Source organism: Aplidium turbinatum, chromosome 9, assembly GCF_918807975.1.
Source record: "Aplidium turbinatum chromosome 9, kaAplTurb1.1, whole genome shotgun sequence".
In the NCBI taxonomy this organism is placed as follows: domain Eukaryota; kingdom Metazoa; phylum Chordata; class Ascidiacea; order Aplousobranchia; family Polyclinidae; genus Aplidium; species Aplidium turbinatum.
Window position 1 is genome coordinate 1,171,844 of NC_137480.1, and position 15,961 is coordinate 1,187,804.

At 38.0% G+C, this 15,961-nt stretch overlaps 1 protein-coding gene across 1 annotated transcript in view; it reads left to right on the forward strand.

The window, feature by feature from the left end:
- LOC145776950 (importin subunit alpha-6-like) overlaps positions 1-13,493 on the forward strand; it is a 77,645-nt gene extending 64,152 nt beyond the window's left edge. Inside the window, exons 8-13 of the mRNA XM_082588198.1 lie at positions 949-1,060; positions 5,988-6,100; positions 7,277-7,417; positions 7,636-7,808; positions 11,836-11,954; positions 13,168-13,493. Of these exons, the coding sequence (XP_082444324.1) occupies positions 949-1,060; positions 5,988-6,100; positions 7,277-7,417; positions 7,636-7,808; positions 11,836-11,954; positions 13,168-13,239 (730 nt within the window). The 3' untranslated portion in view covers positions 13,240-13,493. The remainder of the gene's footprint in view (positions 1-948; positions 1,061-5,987; positions 6,101-7,276; positions 7,418-7,635; positions 7,809-11,835; positions 11,955-13,167) is intronic.
- The last annotated feature ends 2,468 nt before the right edge of the window (positions 13,494-15,961 follow it).

Sequence of the window (15,961 nt, forward strand, 5' to 3'; positions counted from 1 at the left end):
CTTTTTTTGACTGTTTCTGAACTCGCCCTGCCCAAGTCCCTTTGAGTCAATCTTTATTTTGGCACTTTGCTATTTCTGTGTGTGTCTTCAGAATTTCTGCACTCCATTGGAATGTCTATGTGCATATTGTGTGAACTGTAGGCTATAATTCAGACCTTGTCACTGTCCTATCGACATGTTCGTCAGCATAATGTAGCGTTTGATGTTATTATGGTTGCTCTTTTGCATGACTATTTTTTATTCCAAGGCATGAAATTTTAATAAAGACAACGCAAATTTGTGTGAATATAATATAGAATGCTTGTTTGCTAATTAAAGCTAGATTATTGCAGGTAAAACAGTGTTTATTGCATCAGAATTCCTTGTTTTGACAACAGAGGGTGGGCAAAAATTGATTTTTTTCAAAAATTAGGGATATTTCATATCTCAAAAACGTGATGTGATAGAGAAAATCTGAGTTCATTTTCGGATTCAGCGCCCCAGAATTAGCTAAAATGAGTTGTCAAAACCCAAACCTGAAATTTTGTGTAGACCAGTGTAATTAATCTGACAAAAAGGAACTTAAGAATTTAAAATACAAACGATAGAGAGAAAGTCACTGCAGACAACTGGGCGACCTTCATGTTTCCAGATGAAGGCTTCTTTGAAGTAAAATGGAGAGAGGAGTTCAATAAATATTTTAACAAACTTTATTTTGATAATCCTTTTCAGTACCGGTGATGATATCGTCCAAGTTTTGCTGATACCAATATGACAGTACACTGGATAATGTTAGTACTAAAATAAAAACGAGTTATTTTAGTACGTTATTTAACTCGTCTTTATTTTAGTACCAACATTATCCAGTTACCACATATCGTATTTATTGTTTTCCATATTTGTTAAAATGTGTTTGTGGTGCCTGGTACTCTGCCTACAGGGCAACATCTACTTTTTGATTTGTTCCAGCGGTGTGTGCAGGAGATTGGTCGAGCTGCTAATGCACAACATGCAACCGGTGGTTTCCAGTGCTCTCCGCGCCGTGGGAAACATCGTGACAGGAGATGACATTCAAACTCAGGTAGTTCCCTCTCTGCCCTGGTCATCACCAAGGGTGGCTATTGGACTTGTTTCCTTAAATAAAATTGTTTAGCATGATCGGTTGCAATAAAACCACATGCGAATTTTTTTTATTAGTTATTATTTGCATGTTTCAAAATGTTATTCTGACACACAGTTTAACTGACACTTGTTGCACAGATTTAACTTCAAGGCCTAAGTATAGGTCGAATAAGCATTTCTCAAAATGTGGCAAACTTCCAAAAAAAGAGCTTCAGGAGCAGATTTTTTTGAAACTTTCCATCACAGTGACGCATATGTTGACATTGGTGAAGCAGTTACTGAGATGCTTGATTTTTAAGGTTGACAAATTTGTTAAAAAGGATCAAAGTTTTATATCTCATATTCGATTGAGGTAAAGCGTTAGATTTGGCAGTTTTCACCTACAAACATTGGACCAACTTAAAAGGATTTATTAATAGAAAATAAACAAAATTTTATCAAAAAATACCACAAGAGCTTACAATACTAGGAATAAATTTACTTATTTTTATTGTGGCCGCCCTTCACTTAGATAACTCAATTTTTTGTAGGAACTTTTCGACCGAGCCATGTAGCTCATCCTGGGATATTTTGGTTTTTGACGGCGGTAAGCTGTTCACTAGGGTCGGTCGATTTTCACACAAAATAGTCAGATTGTCGCTTGAATCGGTTTTTAGGTGAGGCTTGCCATACTAAATAAAGTGTTAAAATTTTAATGTGATGGTGTGCTTCTATCCACTTACCCCAGGTGGTATGGAAAAATACAATTTTCTACTTCACTGTAAATTATATTCAATAGGTAGGCTACAGTGAAAACGAAACACAATTGAAACACCACACCTGGATGTTAAACTAAACAACATAGTCTTTCTTTGATTCAAATATAGGCCGCTGCTTCCTTGCATCTACTGTAAGATAGAATGAATTATAAAGTTCCTTTTCTCCTTTCCGACAGTTTTGAGGCTGACCTCAGCGACTACACGAATCATTCTTTCAACGGCTTGAGTCTGTGGTGTGTATGACAACTTTACTGGGACTGACTTTATTGCATCCCAAAGCTCATCTTCACTCTTAGATGATAATAATGGTGGTTCAGTAACGTCAATCTCTGTCCAGTCGATCATATCAATATAATCCATTGCATTAAGATTAAGTTCATCAGCAGGGCGATGGAATCTGTATTATTGTAGATGAAAGCTTTTGTGCTTTCAGGATCCGCCTAACAGCTACCTCACGACTGGCAGGTCTATTGTCATGAAACATGGCATATAGCAAGTTTTTGGGGTGAGCTGCATGACAATTTTGCTTGATCGATTTGTCGATGACAGACTGCACTTCTGGCTCAAGTCCACGACTGAGTTGTATCATAAGGAAAAGTACTGCTGTAGCATCACTGATATCTGTGGCCATCTTAGTGGCAAACCATACAGGCCCATATACAGTTGCAATGAATCGTGTCAATGTCTTAACAGCTTCTGATGGGTGGATTTGACTAACATAATAGCGGAACATTCAATTTGCTCCTGTGAATGATTATATTTCCCAGGATCTCTGTGCAAGAGTGTTTCAGAGCATTCCCTAGAACTGATTGCATGGCAGATATCCAAAAGGTACATCTGGTCTGTGCTTAGATCTTTGAATTGTCCAATTTTGGCAAATGGGGAGTTTCAATTTTATCAAACAATGCGATTTCCAAGGCTATAAGGTTTGACCACAGAATATTGTCAATTTTACCAATGAATGTTATTGGATCAGATGTCTTTCCAAATAATCCAAATAGATGCCGCAATGGTAACTCATTGCTGGGCAGCATAGGCCAACATATATTCTACTGAACTTCATACTGGATATTGGATATAGTCTTCTATTCTAGCAATTACTCCATTACGATTCCCAGAGTTCACTGCTGTTCCGTCACAACCTGTTATTCCAATTCCATCCATGTTCATTGTTCATATTCTCGTCGATCATACATTTAAAATGTCAACTGAACGACCACTTGGTGTTGTGACATGAGAGATGTAGATGTCACCAGGTTGTGTCAGTAAAATGTAATGGTCTTCCTTTTTTTTTCTCATGCGGTGGTAGTCATTAAAGACATGTGATTTATCCTTTCTCCCATCGAAATAGAGCAATATAAAATTATTGACATGCTGGGTTGGTTTCAATCCAGTACGCCTTTTGACTCGGCTATGTCTCACTTTCCGTGGGTCAATAATGATGTCTATGGAGAAGTCTTTTCCTAACACATCCTGCAAAGTAGAAGTCGCAATAGAATAGCAGCAACTGTTTCGTCAGAAACCATTTTTCGATCGGCTTCCCTTGCAACACAAGGGATTGGGATGGTATTGTATTCACTACTTGTTGAGACACTCTCCATGAAACTCAGATCATTATCGAATGAATAACATAAAGAGTCAGTTTCACAAAGTTTTTTGTAGCGTGTAAAACGGCACAACTATTAGAAGTTTGCTCACTGCGCAGGATTTCCGGATTGGGCGAAAAGATAAGGTAAAATGACAAAAAAATTCGCAACTTTTTGCCCAATCTGGCAGCCCTGTTGTAGGAACAGAGGGTCATTGGGGTAACGGGTTGCTGTGCACAAAACGATTTTAAACTTTGAGGAAATGTTTAGAAGGTAAAGTCGCACCTATGTTCAAATTTATATGATAAATGGAGAAATCGACCCACCCTACTGTTCACACAATCTTCAATATCTGCTGAAGACTTTGCATAAATTCTATCATTCTGATCATTGAACTGAGCTTCAATAGTGAAGAGTTTTTGTCTGAAAAAATAATCTATTGCCCTCCTACGCCTGCCTTCACTTCTCCGGAAAGAATTTTTGCATTTTTAAGTCTCTTTTGCTTTTGGAGATGTGTAAGCAACTGCCATTTTCTCATCTTCTGATAAGGAGACAACTGAAGATCCTATTTCACAATGGTTGCTCACATTCATGTCTTTGGCTATTTGACAAATGGATCTGTTTGGGTTTCTCCTCGCCCTTTCTCGGACAGCCGTAACCACTTTCTTTGTTCGAGCAGCGCAAGGTCTTCCACTCCTAGGACGATCTTGAGATGTACCAAGTTCCTTAAATCTATTCACAACATGGTAAACGGTGAATTTGGCAACTTTTAAGACCTTAATGATCTCAGAGTTGGTTTGTTTTTCCCCGCGCGATGGAGCTGAATGATGGCTTCCGTTTGACTCATTTTAGACCTCACAATTAATGCTGACAATTAATTGTAGAGAGTTTAACAAGATATTTGGCATAAAGCTCACTGCTTGCAGTTTGAGCACTTTGGCAAGGTTGGCAGTAGTAGCCTACCATTTTTGGAACTTAGGTACCACAAATGGGAAATTGTCGCATGGAGGTATATATCTCCATGGCCATACCAGTCACGTCACCAACTTATACAAATCTTTAATATATTACAACGAAAAGATATTTACAAACCACTTGCACAACACTCTACAACTAAATAAAATGAAGTATTTTCTTCCACAAATCAACAAATCCGTGGCGCGCAATCTTTTGGCACATTGGGGTACTAAATTGTGGAGTGAATTGGATGAATGTGTAAAAAGCAAACACCTTGCTTTGTTTAAAAAACTTTATAAAATTACCTTGTTAAACTCTTATTAAATGTACTTGTTCAGTTTAATTATTTTATCTACATGTCACCTCGTATTTGTGTAAATTGTATTCTTACTCTATATGATTCATTATATGCTCATGTTTTGCAAGCTGGTCTTGATTCAATTTCTTAAGAAACCTCAAATGATTCATTTCGATTTCGTAGCTACTGTTACTGTTCAATCATGCTGTTTATTGGTTTAGCTAATGTAAAATGTGAAATGTCTGACGCTGCAATATATGAAGCCAGAAGTCAGGCAGCACCTTGACTGGTTAACCGCAAGGTTGTTCGGTGCTGCCAGACCTTTCTATTGCTATATTTTAATTTTTATGTAAATGTGCTTCGTTTTCTCGACTCATATTGGGAAGGCAAATAAAACAAACATCTCTCTCTTAATTTGCTCGGATGGTGTTGGGACAATTGCTCAAAACTAGATGGAACATATACGAAATGTGTTTTGGGCGTGGCTAGTATTTCAGAACTACTACACTTTTTGACTTTTAGAAAGTTTTATTTTTCACAAGTGCACCCTAATGGTCACAATGCCCATTTTCTTCTTTAACCCCAAACTACACAAGTCATGTCTCTACTACAGCATTTTTCCCATTTCTTACCAGTGTTGCTTGCTGCAAACCTCTTTTCTGTTTATTTATGTAACCTCTTTTCTGTTTTATTTATGTAATCGCCATAATTTTCTTTCTTGGCGATACCCTCGTTCGCCCTGGTAGCATATTTTCTGTTTTGTGCACAGTTTTGGATATATGCCACACATGGTCAATTGTCGACCTTTGTTTTAGTTCTTTTTCTGACTGTAATTTTCCATACTTTAAAACGCATTTCATCACTCGAATGTTTTTTGAACTTCTTTACTTTTGCCGGAAAACTTGTTTTGTACCATACTAATACTATGAAATGCGTGTACTTGTTGCGACCTGTTGTAAATTAAATATGCCGAAAGTCTTTCCACATTTAGTCAATGTATTACAGTAATAATTAGACACAGATTGTGCTGCAATACGTTAATCAAATATTGTAAATACATTTTTAGCTCAAATTACATCATTCCCTTATTTTATTGTCACTAATGGGTGGAGGACTTGTATTTTCTGAATAACGGAAAAAGATTTACATGAAAACGCATTAGCCATTGCACACTCGATTGACTTATCACAAATATTTAACCATCTGATATATTTTGACATGCTAGTACCATAGTCGAGGCTCAAGATCTTAACATTTGTTAAGATTCCAAGTATTTGTCATTGGCAGGTTGTGCTGAACTGCTCTGTCCTTCCCGCTTTAAGGCATCTACTCTCTGCACAGAAGGATTCCATTAGGAAGGAAGCGTGTTGGACGATTTCCAACATCACCGCCGGAAATAGGTAAAGTAGCTTGTGGCCACTCTGCCACTACCACTACTGCAGTATCAGAGCCTTTGATGAACCAGATGCTTAGTTTGTAAATTTTTCCAGTATTCTCTATGTCAGGGGTTCTCAACCGTGGCCCTGGCCCCCCAAGGGGGCCACAGAGCGTTATCAGGGGGGCCACGATAAAAGGCTTTATTAATGAAGTATAACATGTATTAATTGACAGAAACGTAGAATTGTGACACAAAAAGCACTCATGTAGGTGTTAGTAGCGTAAAGCATGTTTTTTCATCGTATGTTCTGTCTCACTGCATGTTGCATCATCTTTTGTGATTGTAACGTAACAATCAAGGATTTATTGGCGTAGTCTATTACGAAAAAGAAAGCATTGGCGTAACTTTGTGATGTTTTCATTTTGTAAATGAGTAAGACTGTGTTAAAATAAAAGTGTTAAAGTGAGGTATAAATCTTTTAATCACTCGTTAACTGTTTTCATTGATTTCGTTTCTTTCGTTGTTCTTTAAACAAATACATTTTTATTTCACTCAAGGGTGGCCACAGTCTTTTAGATCCACAGCCTGGGGGGGCCATGACTCAGAAAAGGTTGAGAACCACTGCTCTATGTCGTGCAGTATCCCAAAGTATTCTTGGTTGGCGGATTGATTTATTTGTTGAAAAATAAATTTTTTGATGATTTTTGCATTAAATTATTCCAATCAATTATTGTAACTTGTTAACAGACTGCAGCTGTTTGTCGGCTGCATGGCGGAGTGGTGAGAACTCTTATGCGACTCTTGTATGGTTGAGTTTTTGTAGGACACGTAAAAGCATTGTTGAAGGTGGACACGAATGTTGGCTCTGTCTTTCCGTTCACTGAATCTTCAACCACTGAGCGTAAATCTGGATACGACAGCACTATTTTGTTACGTGCTTGAGATTTATTGCTTTTTTGTATATGACAAAACAAGAGAGAAGGGGTCATTTTTCCTTGCTTTGAAAATCTGTGTCACATTGTCATGGAGATTTAGTTGTGACTCCAAGCGACTGATGTTTTCGCTTTTCCATCGACATCTCCACAACAGGCCTGAAGACATCTGCTTTGTGGTGCTTGTCATTAGTACAGGCAGTGCTTCTGACGTAGTTTCATTCGGCAACTTTAACGTGGTTATTATTTTGATTCACAACGGCCAGGCAACAGATCCAGGCTGCAATTGACTCGAACATTTTCCCAAAGCTGATTGAGATCATGCGCACTGCTGATTATAAAACAAGGAAAGAAGGCGCTTGGGCAATAACTAACGCTACATCGGGTGGGAACCCATTGCAGATAAAGTAAGTCATTTTTAGTATGCGAGTTAGATCTGTCAATGAAATGTTGCAGCTTTCTTTGATTAGGAAAGTGGTTACTACAAATAGTTGAAATGTCCACCCTCGTTCCGAGGGTTAAACTCTCCATACATTTTGATCTAGTTGCACCATTAAAGAAGAATAGAACTTTGGAAACACCAAATGTACGTCTTGTAATGATGATATTTACGTCATCTTTGAAGGTACTTGGTGGAAAACCAATGCATTCCTCCGCTGTGCGAGTTACTTGGAGCGCAAGACTCTCGAATTATTCTTGTTGCTCTTAATGGGCTTGACAACATACTGCGTATAGGCAAGCGTGAGTCGGCGGAGACGGGTACCAACCACTACGCGATCTGCATCGAGGAGTGCAAAGGTGTGGAGATGGTGACGTAACATGTTTTGTTATTCTCAATATGGTAACAAATCTATCAATCTCCATCACCTATGACTCGTCCTCAACGGAAATTACATTCATCATTAGGATGCAGTAAAATTTTTAAATTTCAAAACAAAAGTTTAAAAATGATGACTTAGGCCTAAAAAACGTCTTTTGATATTTTGGGTGGTTGGCCCTAACACTGTCCGCTCGATCTGCAAAGTGTAAATCATAGCCGAAAACGTTCGCTTTTTGTTTTTTGTTTTTATAATGTTAAATGTAGTGTTGTTGCTGAGTTATGTCTGTTTATGGTTTAAAAGAGTTACCTCTCTACCCAAATTGTATTGTAAATCATAGGGGGACAAATCCCTAAAATTGATATAACTTGTAAACCATAGGTGATAGAAACCTGATTTTTAGATGTATGGATTCAGAAATATTTTCTTCCTATCTGCTTTAAGAGAATTTTTTTCAAAACCAAACGCTTTTTATAACTTTTGAAATATACTCATTCTGCATATAAAATGATATTTCTCAAGCAGGGATTTTGCTTACGAAATTGAAGATGACTTCCCTGATCCCATTTTTTATCTCACATATACATTTAGGACCAATGTTACTGGCAACATGTGTAATGTGTATTCTGGTACAACCACAATCATACAAAAATTTTGGTTTAGGGAGCGTTCAAATATTACGTAACGCTGTTTTTCCGAATTTTTGACCCCCCCTCCCCCATGTGACGCCAACGTAACGTTTTTGTCAACCCCCCCTCCCCCACGTGACGCTTTTCCATTACAAAGCCCGTTTTTCCAGTTTATATCAAAATTATGACGTGGAAACACGTGCTGATAAAATATCGTAGCCATGTTCTAACACTTCTTTATGCAGATCGTCTAACATTTTTACAGTTCTGATAATTTCTGATCGTCTCCTTTCATCGGCACACACCGAGTGTGCCAACACAATTTCCCGCATATAGTGTCCAAAATTCCGCTTTGCACGTCATCAATCCTTGGCCTTCCCATGCGTTGCAATGCATACCTTTGAACAGGGGTTTCATCCGGATGTTTGCTGGCTATTCGTTTGAGCTCCGCTGCTTTTTTTTCACGTGCTTTCACAGCTCTTGCGTTTCCTTTTTGACGATCTTTTAGTTTCCGCTCTGCATTCTGTAGCTCTGTCCGCATCCTCTTCAAATCTTCGTGGTGTTTTTCTTGCTTGAGCGGTAAACCGGTCAAATATGTTATATTTTGACATGCTTTTGGCTCGCTGGCGGTATATTTTGTTGTGAAGTTTCTTGTTGTCTAACAAAATGTGCTGTTGTTTTAAGAGAGTTGATTCAACTGTCTAACAAATTTGTTTGTTAGATAAACAAATTTGTCTAACAAAATGTGCAAAACAGATTTGTCTAACAAAATGTGCTGTTGTTTTAAGAGAGTTGATTCACTTACATATATGGTTATAATTCAATTTCTGTTGCTGAATGAAAGTCAAATACCAAATCCTGGATCAACTTCGTTAAAACAACTGCACAGTTTGTTAGACAACAAGAGACTTCATTACAAAGTATATCGCCAACGATCTGAAAGCAGGCCTCGAAATTCACGGCGGTCATATCCGCCGTCACAGACTCACAGCATATGATGTCCGCGGGAAGTACCCTCTAGATCGGTCATATTTGTCCGCCGAGAAATAACACAGAAACTAGCGATACAAATCGTCATTGCATAGCACGAACAATTGTTGCGATTGCGAGAATATAATTTCCCGCGCATTCTAGCGCGCATCTAAAAAATGTGAATACTGTATCCCTTAGCTTCCATTCAAGCAGGAAAACTTTCGATTGTTACGTTGCTTCAACGATTGATGACATTGAATCAGCGTGACAAAGGTGAAATCTTCGCTAAGAATCGATGGGAGTACCGTACTTTTATACTAATCACGCGCAACTTAGTTCAAGTCTTACGTCACAATGTCTGGCTTTGATCTCCGAGTAATATTGTAAGGCAAGGTTATTTACAAAATTAGATTATGCGAGTAGCAGCAGGCTATTTTGTTAAGTTTTGGTATTACAGTAAGAAAGAAAAGGCCCAGGAAAAATTCACTTTCGCATACATAACATGGCAAAAATAAACCTAAAGAAAATGCTTAGTGAAACTTTGCACAGTAGAAAATAGTAGCGTTAGACTTAGACCGTTAGTGTAGAAGTTTTCCGACTCGTGCCCAGAGCATTGTGACGCAAGAAACCATACGACCTCGTTTGGTGGAAGTTAATCAGTTATGCGGCGTAAGCAGCTACACGGCGCTTTGACTCTTCAAGCGCACGTCGTTGGTCTGATGAAAGCCTTTCAGAGTGACTTCGTTGAAATTTTAAAAAGCCTTCTAAACCATAGCCATACTTGTCAAATGGCGAAGAATTATCAAGATAAAGTGATTAAGCATGACGATCGACGTTAAACTGATGTGTCCGCCGTGAGACTTAATTTGTCCGCCGAGATCGGACACATTTGTCCGCCGTCAACAAAAACGAATTTCGAGGCCTATGAAAGCATGTCAAAATTTCGGCCTGTACTAAACTTTTGGCCGGCACTGTAGTAGTTGTATGTTAACGATAGTTAGGGGGTGCTAGACTGTTTAGGCCTGTTTACAGGGGTGCTAGAGTCAGAACAGGTTAAGAAACGCTGCTCTACTTAGTAATTAAAACGGATATAGTTCAGGCTTTAAGTGATGATAAGTGATACTTTTATTTGCAATTTACTTAAAATAATACTTTTTAAACCGGTCAAAATTTGCAGCCATAAAAAGGGCCAAATAAGGCCAGATTTTCTGGCCTTATTTGCATCAATTTTTTTTGCCAACTGCAATTTAAAAAGGCCAGATTTTTGGAATTTGGCCTAAAAAAGGCCATCTGGCAACCCTGATGTTGTTCACTCACATCAAAGCAAGCTTTGTGATGTAAGAATGCTGCCTTGCAATTTCGCAATGCGAGGCTTTAAGCACTTAGAACCTGTATGGAATTGCAGTACCGTAGTTGATACTTGATAGAGATTTTGTTGGTGCTAATAGGTGCTGTTGGATATGATTTCAGCTTAATTTAGTATCCAAACGACGATACCAGCCAGCACAAATAAACTACCGTACTCGTAGCGTTACGTAACGTTTTGCTTGAACCCCCTTCCCCCGATGTGACGCTAACGTAACGCTTTTCATAACCCCCCTCCCCCTCGATAGCGTTACGTAATATTTGAACGCTCCCTTACCCAAGGTCGTGAATTTGGCCTCAAGGAAGATTTTTAAGATTTTTAACAAGAAGTTAAGCCACAAAACTTCATTTTGAAATTTCATATGAAATCTGGTTATGGGGTAATTTAACGACGTCATAATTATAATCAACTTAAAATTTCTGCAATTAGTCACGTGAGACTGCATGTCATGTGAGACTGCATGCATCCTCCTGATCAATATCCTTGACAGCAAATGTGTTCATAGTAAGCGTAACCTAATTAGCCTTTTCCTCAGGATAGTAATTTTTTGTGGACTACTTAAGTTGCAAGTTTTAACAGCAACAAGTTAAAACGGAATTGAGTACACAAAGACATCATTAAAGCTCCATGGCGATGGGATTGACAAATATCACGTCTTTCCTTTTTTTCTGTGTGTGTTTTTTTCTGAGAAGAGGACATAATATGCAATCCATGCTAGCGGTTTCTTGCCAGCAATGCAAAACATCCACCAAAAAACATCTGAGAGGAAGTTTACTGAAATTTCAAAATGAAAATCACCAAAAGTTTTAGAATATCCTTGTATGCTAAAGTTGAATTTGAAGTTTTTCCAAATAATCCCCCCCCCCCCATGGTGTTGTTGTCGGTGCTTCTGTTGTAGGCCACCAGTTGGTTTAGCATTTTTATAAAAGTAGGCATGTTCTTTCAGTGTTCATCTACGTCGTGATTGCGATATTCCACGCGATCAAGATATTCCTTGCTGGATCATAGTCGCAGCTTTAACAAACGCTATCATTAAACAGGCTTGGATAACATTGAAAGCCTGCAGAACCACGAAAACCACGAGATTTATCAAAAAGCTTTTGACATGATCGAAAGTTATTTCAACGCAGATGACGAGGACGGAAAGATCGCCCCACAAGTAAGTCCGGCCAATATGTTCCCACCTCCAGCTGTGGCTCGGCTTATCGGCGCTTAGTTTTCTTTATTGCAGAATGAATCCTTTTTCATTTTTTTTTTTTTTATATATTTTTGAATTGATAGGACATTTCTGTCACAAATACATAAAACGGTGTCGCTATCTTATTTAACTTCATTTTATGCAAACACACAACAATTCATGCGAAGAAATGCAACTAACGTTTACTGTTTTCTCGCCAGGGAAAATAATTCAACTACTGTAGCCTACATGTGCATATGAAAAAAAACAAAAATTTAATGTGTTCATTCATTCATTCAATTTATTTTCATTGCTGGCGCAAACATGTAGAAAACGGCAAAGTAAACTCACGAATTTAGCACCAACAAAAGGGAAAGATGGCAAAACCAAAAGGTTTAAAATATGCAAAAACAGTGTTGGGATGTCACTATCTTTAATTTGCACAGCCACAAAACCTAGAAATGAGATAGAAAAGATAAAAAAATTGAGAAAACGATACAAAAATAGGGCTACAATTACAATCAACACTTGCCACGCACTATGTAATTTTTAGATAAGGATTGATTAATCAACTTTAGTTGAAAGTTATCAAGATTTCACAAAAATTAAAAACGAAATAAAAAATTGGGCGATTTAAATGCATTTCTAGTTTCACAGTAAGGTAGACTAAATAAAAATAGTTTAAAAAAATATATTTAAAAGCAAATTATTATATAATTGTAACAATTTGTATAATAAATTAAGCCACATGAATGAAGCAGTTTTATGATAATACGAATTTTAATACAAACATCCAATAAGGTCTGGCAGCACTTGTTTTAGAAATACAGGTTAGGCTACCAGTCAACAGATAATTGTAGTGGCAATTTAAAGATAAAATAACTATTTAATATAAATTAAAGTTGTATTTCAAGTTTTCCAGCACATATCGCATGAGGTGTTGCTGGCGCAGTTATGTAAAAAAAGCGAAGTAAGTTGACATGCAATTTGTGAACGTGCTTCATACCTTTTTGACGCGACGAAGAACTTTCCGCCAATCGAAAATTATGTCATTGGTCATTTGGTTATTGAAAACGAATCCATAAACAATTTATGGCATATTTTTAACTCTAAATTGAAATAAAACAAGCTTGTTGTTTCTAAACGCTGTTGTTTGGCGCAGAATGCTTTCTCAGTAGCGGCTGTGTACTTTCAGATTGATGCAAATACAAAGCAGTTTGCGTTTAGTCATCCTTCAGATGGTGTCCCAGAGCAATTTCAACTTTGATCCCTTCAACGAAGGTGGTAGCCTTTTCATTATGCTGACAGAGCTCACAACATTGCACTTACCCATAAGCTTCGGGGTTCAGGCTCAACAATTGCCGTTGCTCGGACCATCGGCTGGATGGCGGTGGCAAGGCGGAGAGCGCCGAGACCCAGTGCGGTCGGCTACCAGCAAGCGCTTCAATGCCATCATTGTTTTCATGATTATTTGCTTTTGAAACTTTGCATTTGCTTAATATACCCATCAGTTGTTCTCAACGCCAGAGTGTGGTTATTGCAGAGGATATAAGAGAAAGATTCTTATTAGGCACTTTTAAGTAACCTCTGATATAGCTCAGCTACTTGAAGGCGAAGGCTCTTGATTTGTGATGATTTCAATGGTCATGTAAATTCTGTCATGGCTTCAGCGGTAATCGTGGCTATGGTTCAAGAAACTCTGAGGGAACAAGTTTATTAAACCTTTGTGTTGCTCTCGATCTTGCTGTGGTTAATACCTTTATAAAATTGGCTCCCCGGTTGATCACCTGCAGTTCTTTGTCTGTATCAATCATTTTATTTTTCGTCATTAACGCGTCCGGGACGAAAAAGATACTAACTACAAAAATCGATATAGATTATAGACCTAATTGGTTCGATTAGATCAGTGGTTCCCAACCTGGGGGTAAATTACCCCCGTGGTAAATTAAGGCTATTTTCATATCGATTTACTCAATTTCAAAGCTTAAGAAGTGATATGACCGTCTTTTCACTCCCTTGTACCTGTGATATAAGTTTTGCGCCTGTAGAAATCCAGCTTGAATTCAATTCACTGCAGGAGGATGACATTCTTCTACAAAATTTCAATAAGATAAACTCCGTTACTGAAAATATGAATTAGTGTTTATTTAATGTGCGGCCCTCCTGTAAGCATTACATTTTCCTAACTGGCCCCTGTGTTCAAAAGGTTGCCCACTCCTGTTCTGCGAGTATGAATTGTATCAGAAACTGCATAAAATTCAAAAAAGCGATGAACTTCAAGAAAGATTTTTGCAATTCGCAAAGCTGTTGAGAGGATATATTTGGCCTGGTAGGCTACCGATAAAATCTTCGGGGGTCAAAGTAAGACGCTTTTACGAAAAACACACAAGACCTACTGTATGGTACAGTGGTTCCCAACCTTTTTGACCTTGCGGCACCTTATCAAAGATATAATAGTTTGCGGCACCCTGGCAAAACTGGATCAATTTTATGAGGTTTTTGTATTTCAAATAGGCTAACTGTATGAAATAACACAGAATGAGTTGTAGCCTACACTATAGCGCGCGTAAATAAATGTAGGCTATTCAAAAGTTGGTGTGAAATTTGGGCTTGACTTCTTGCACAAAGTCCCTTAATATCTGGATGCACATTCGATAAAGCCACCCGCATTTCTTCCTTGACTATAAGCAGTCGTTCCAGTTTTTTAGTTTTTATGTTCGATAATACTGAAAGCCGAAAATCCACTCTCACATAGTAGGGACGGTACATTACGGGACGCGCAACTCCGTTGTTCCTTCAACATTAGAAGGGTCAATTGCCAATTTGACATTTTTTTTACGCTTTAGGCTACTGCTGGCTTGCTTTCAACTAAAAACCTTAAATTACTTTAAAACCAACTTCACTCTTCTTATATAACCCATAAAAAGTAAAATATTTTGTAAATTACAAAAAAACGTAACCCTTCTAGTGTTGCGGATAAGTCAAAAGCGGATGAAGTTTCGCATCCCTATGATCTACAATCCCTATCACATAGGTATGACGTGAAAACCTGCAGCAAAAGCACAATAGCTTTCTTTCAAACGCAAGGATATTCATTTTGAATTTTTATCCAGAACTCGTCGAGAGGCATCTGCATGTGCAATTGTGCATAAGCTTAAAAGTTCCATCGTTACGAATGTCAATTAATTCTTCTTCTTTGTTCTTCATTTCAGAAAAGTGTGAAAGCATGTCAAAGTTCCATTCTCCTCTTTTAAGGACCACATTTGCAGTTTTTCTCTCAGTGCTTTCATTTTATCGGTTAAAGTTAAGAGAGTTTCATTTTTGCCCTGCATTTTGGCATTTACGTTATCTAAAATCTAAATGGTCGAAGATATCTACTAAATAGCCTGCACTAATTTGGAGACCCAATTGTAATCGCAAAGCAATTCACAAAATATATTCATAAGTAGCCTATAAAGAACAAATTAATTATAACTTAGCCTTTTCTCGATTAGCTATGTATCGTGCTTGTATGCGCATTGCGCAAGTATCACCCATGCAAAAATTTCCGATTTTATAATGGTTCGCAAACAATCGTGCAATTTTATAATCGTGCTGGTCACAAAATCCGATAATGCATCACTGCAATTTGACTTTGCGCGCCCTAAAACGCAAAATAAAATCATGAAACCTGGAAATAATGATGCGCTTCAAACGTTTTTATGGAAAGAACAGCAACGAGTCCCAAATCTCTTTCACGCTGTTTTTCCTGGGCGAGAAAACAAAGGCTTACCGCGGATTAGAGTTAAAAGAAATATATAAATTCCACACTTAACGGGTTAAAATAAAGAATGGGCCGCAGTATTGCAATATCTCGCAGCACCCTTGAGCAGTGCAATTGGCATCCCGGTTAGGAACCACTGGTAGCCTATAGTATATCCAAAGAACACAATAACAATGAGCATGAGAAGCTCAGTGGTTACGCGCCCGGCTCAAGATTACGCGGCGCT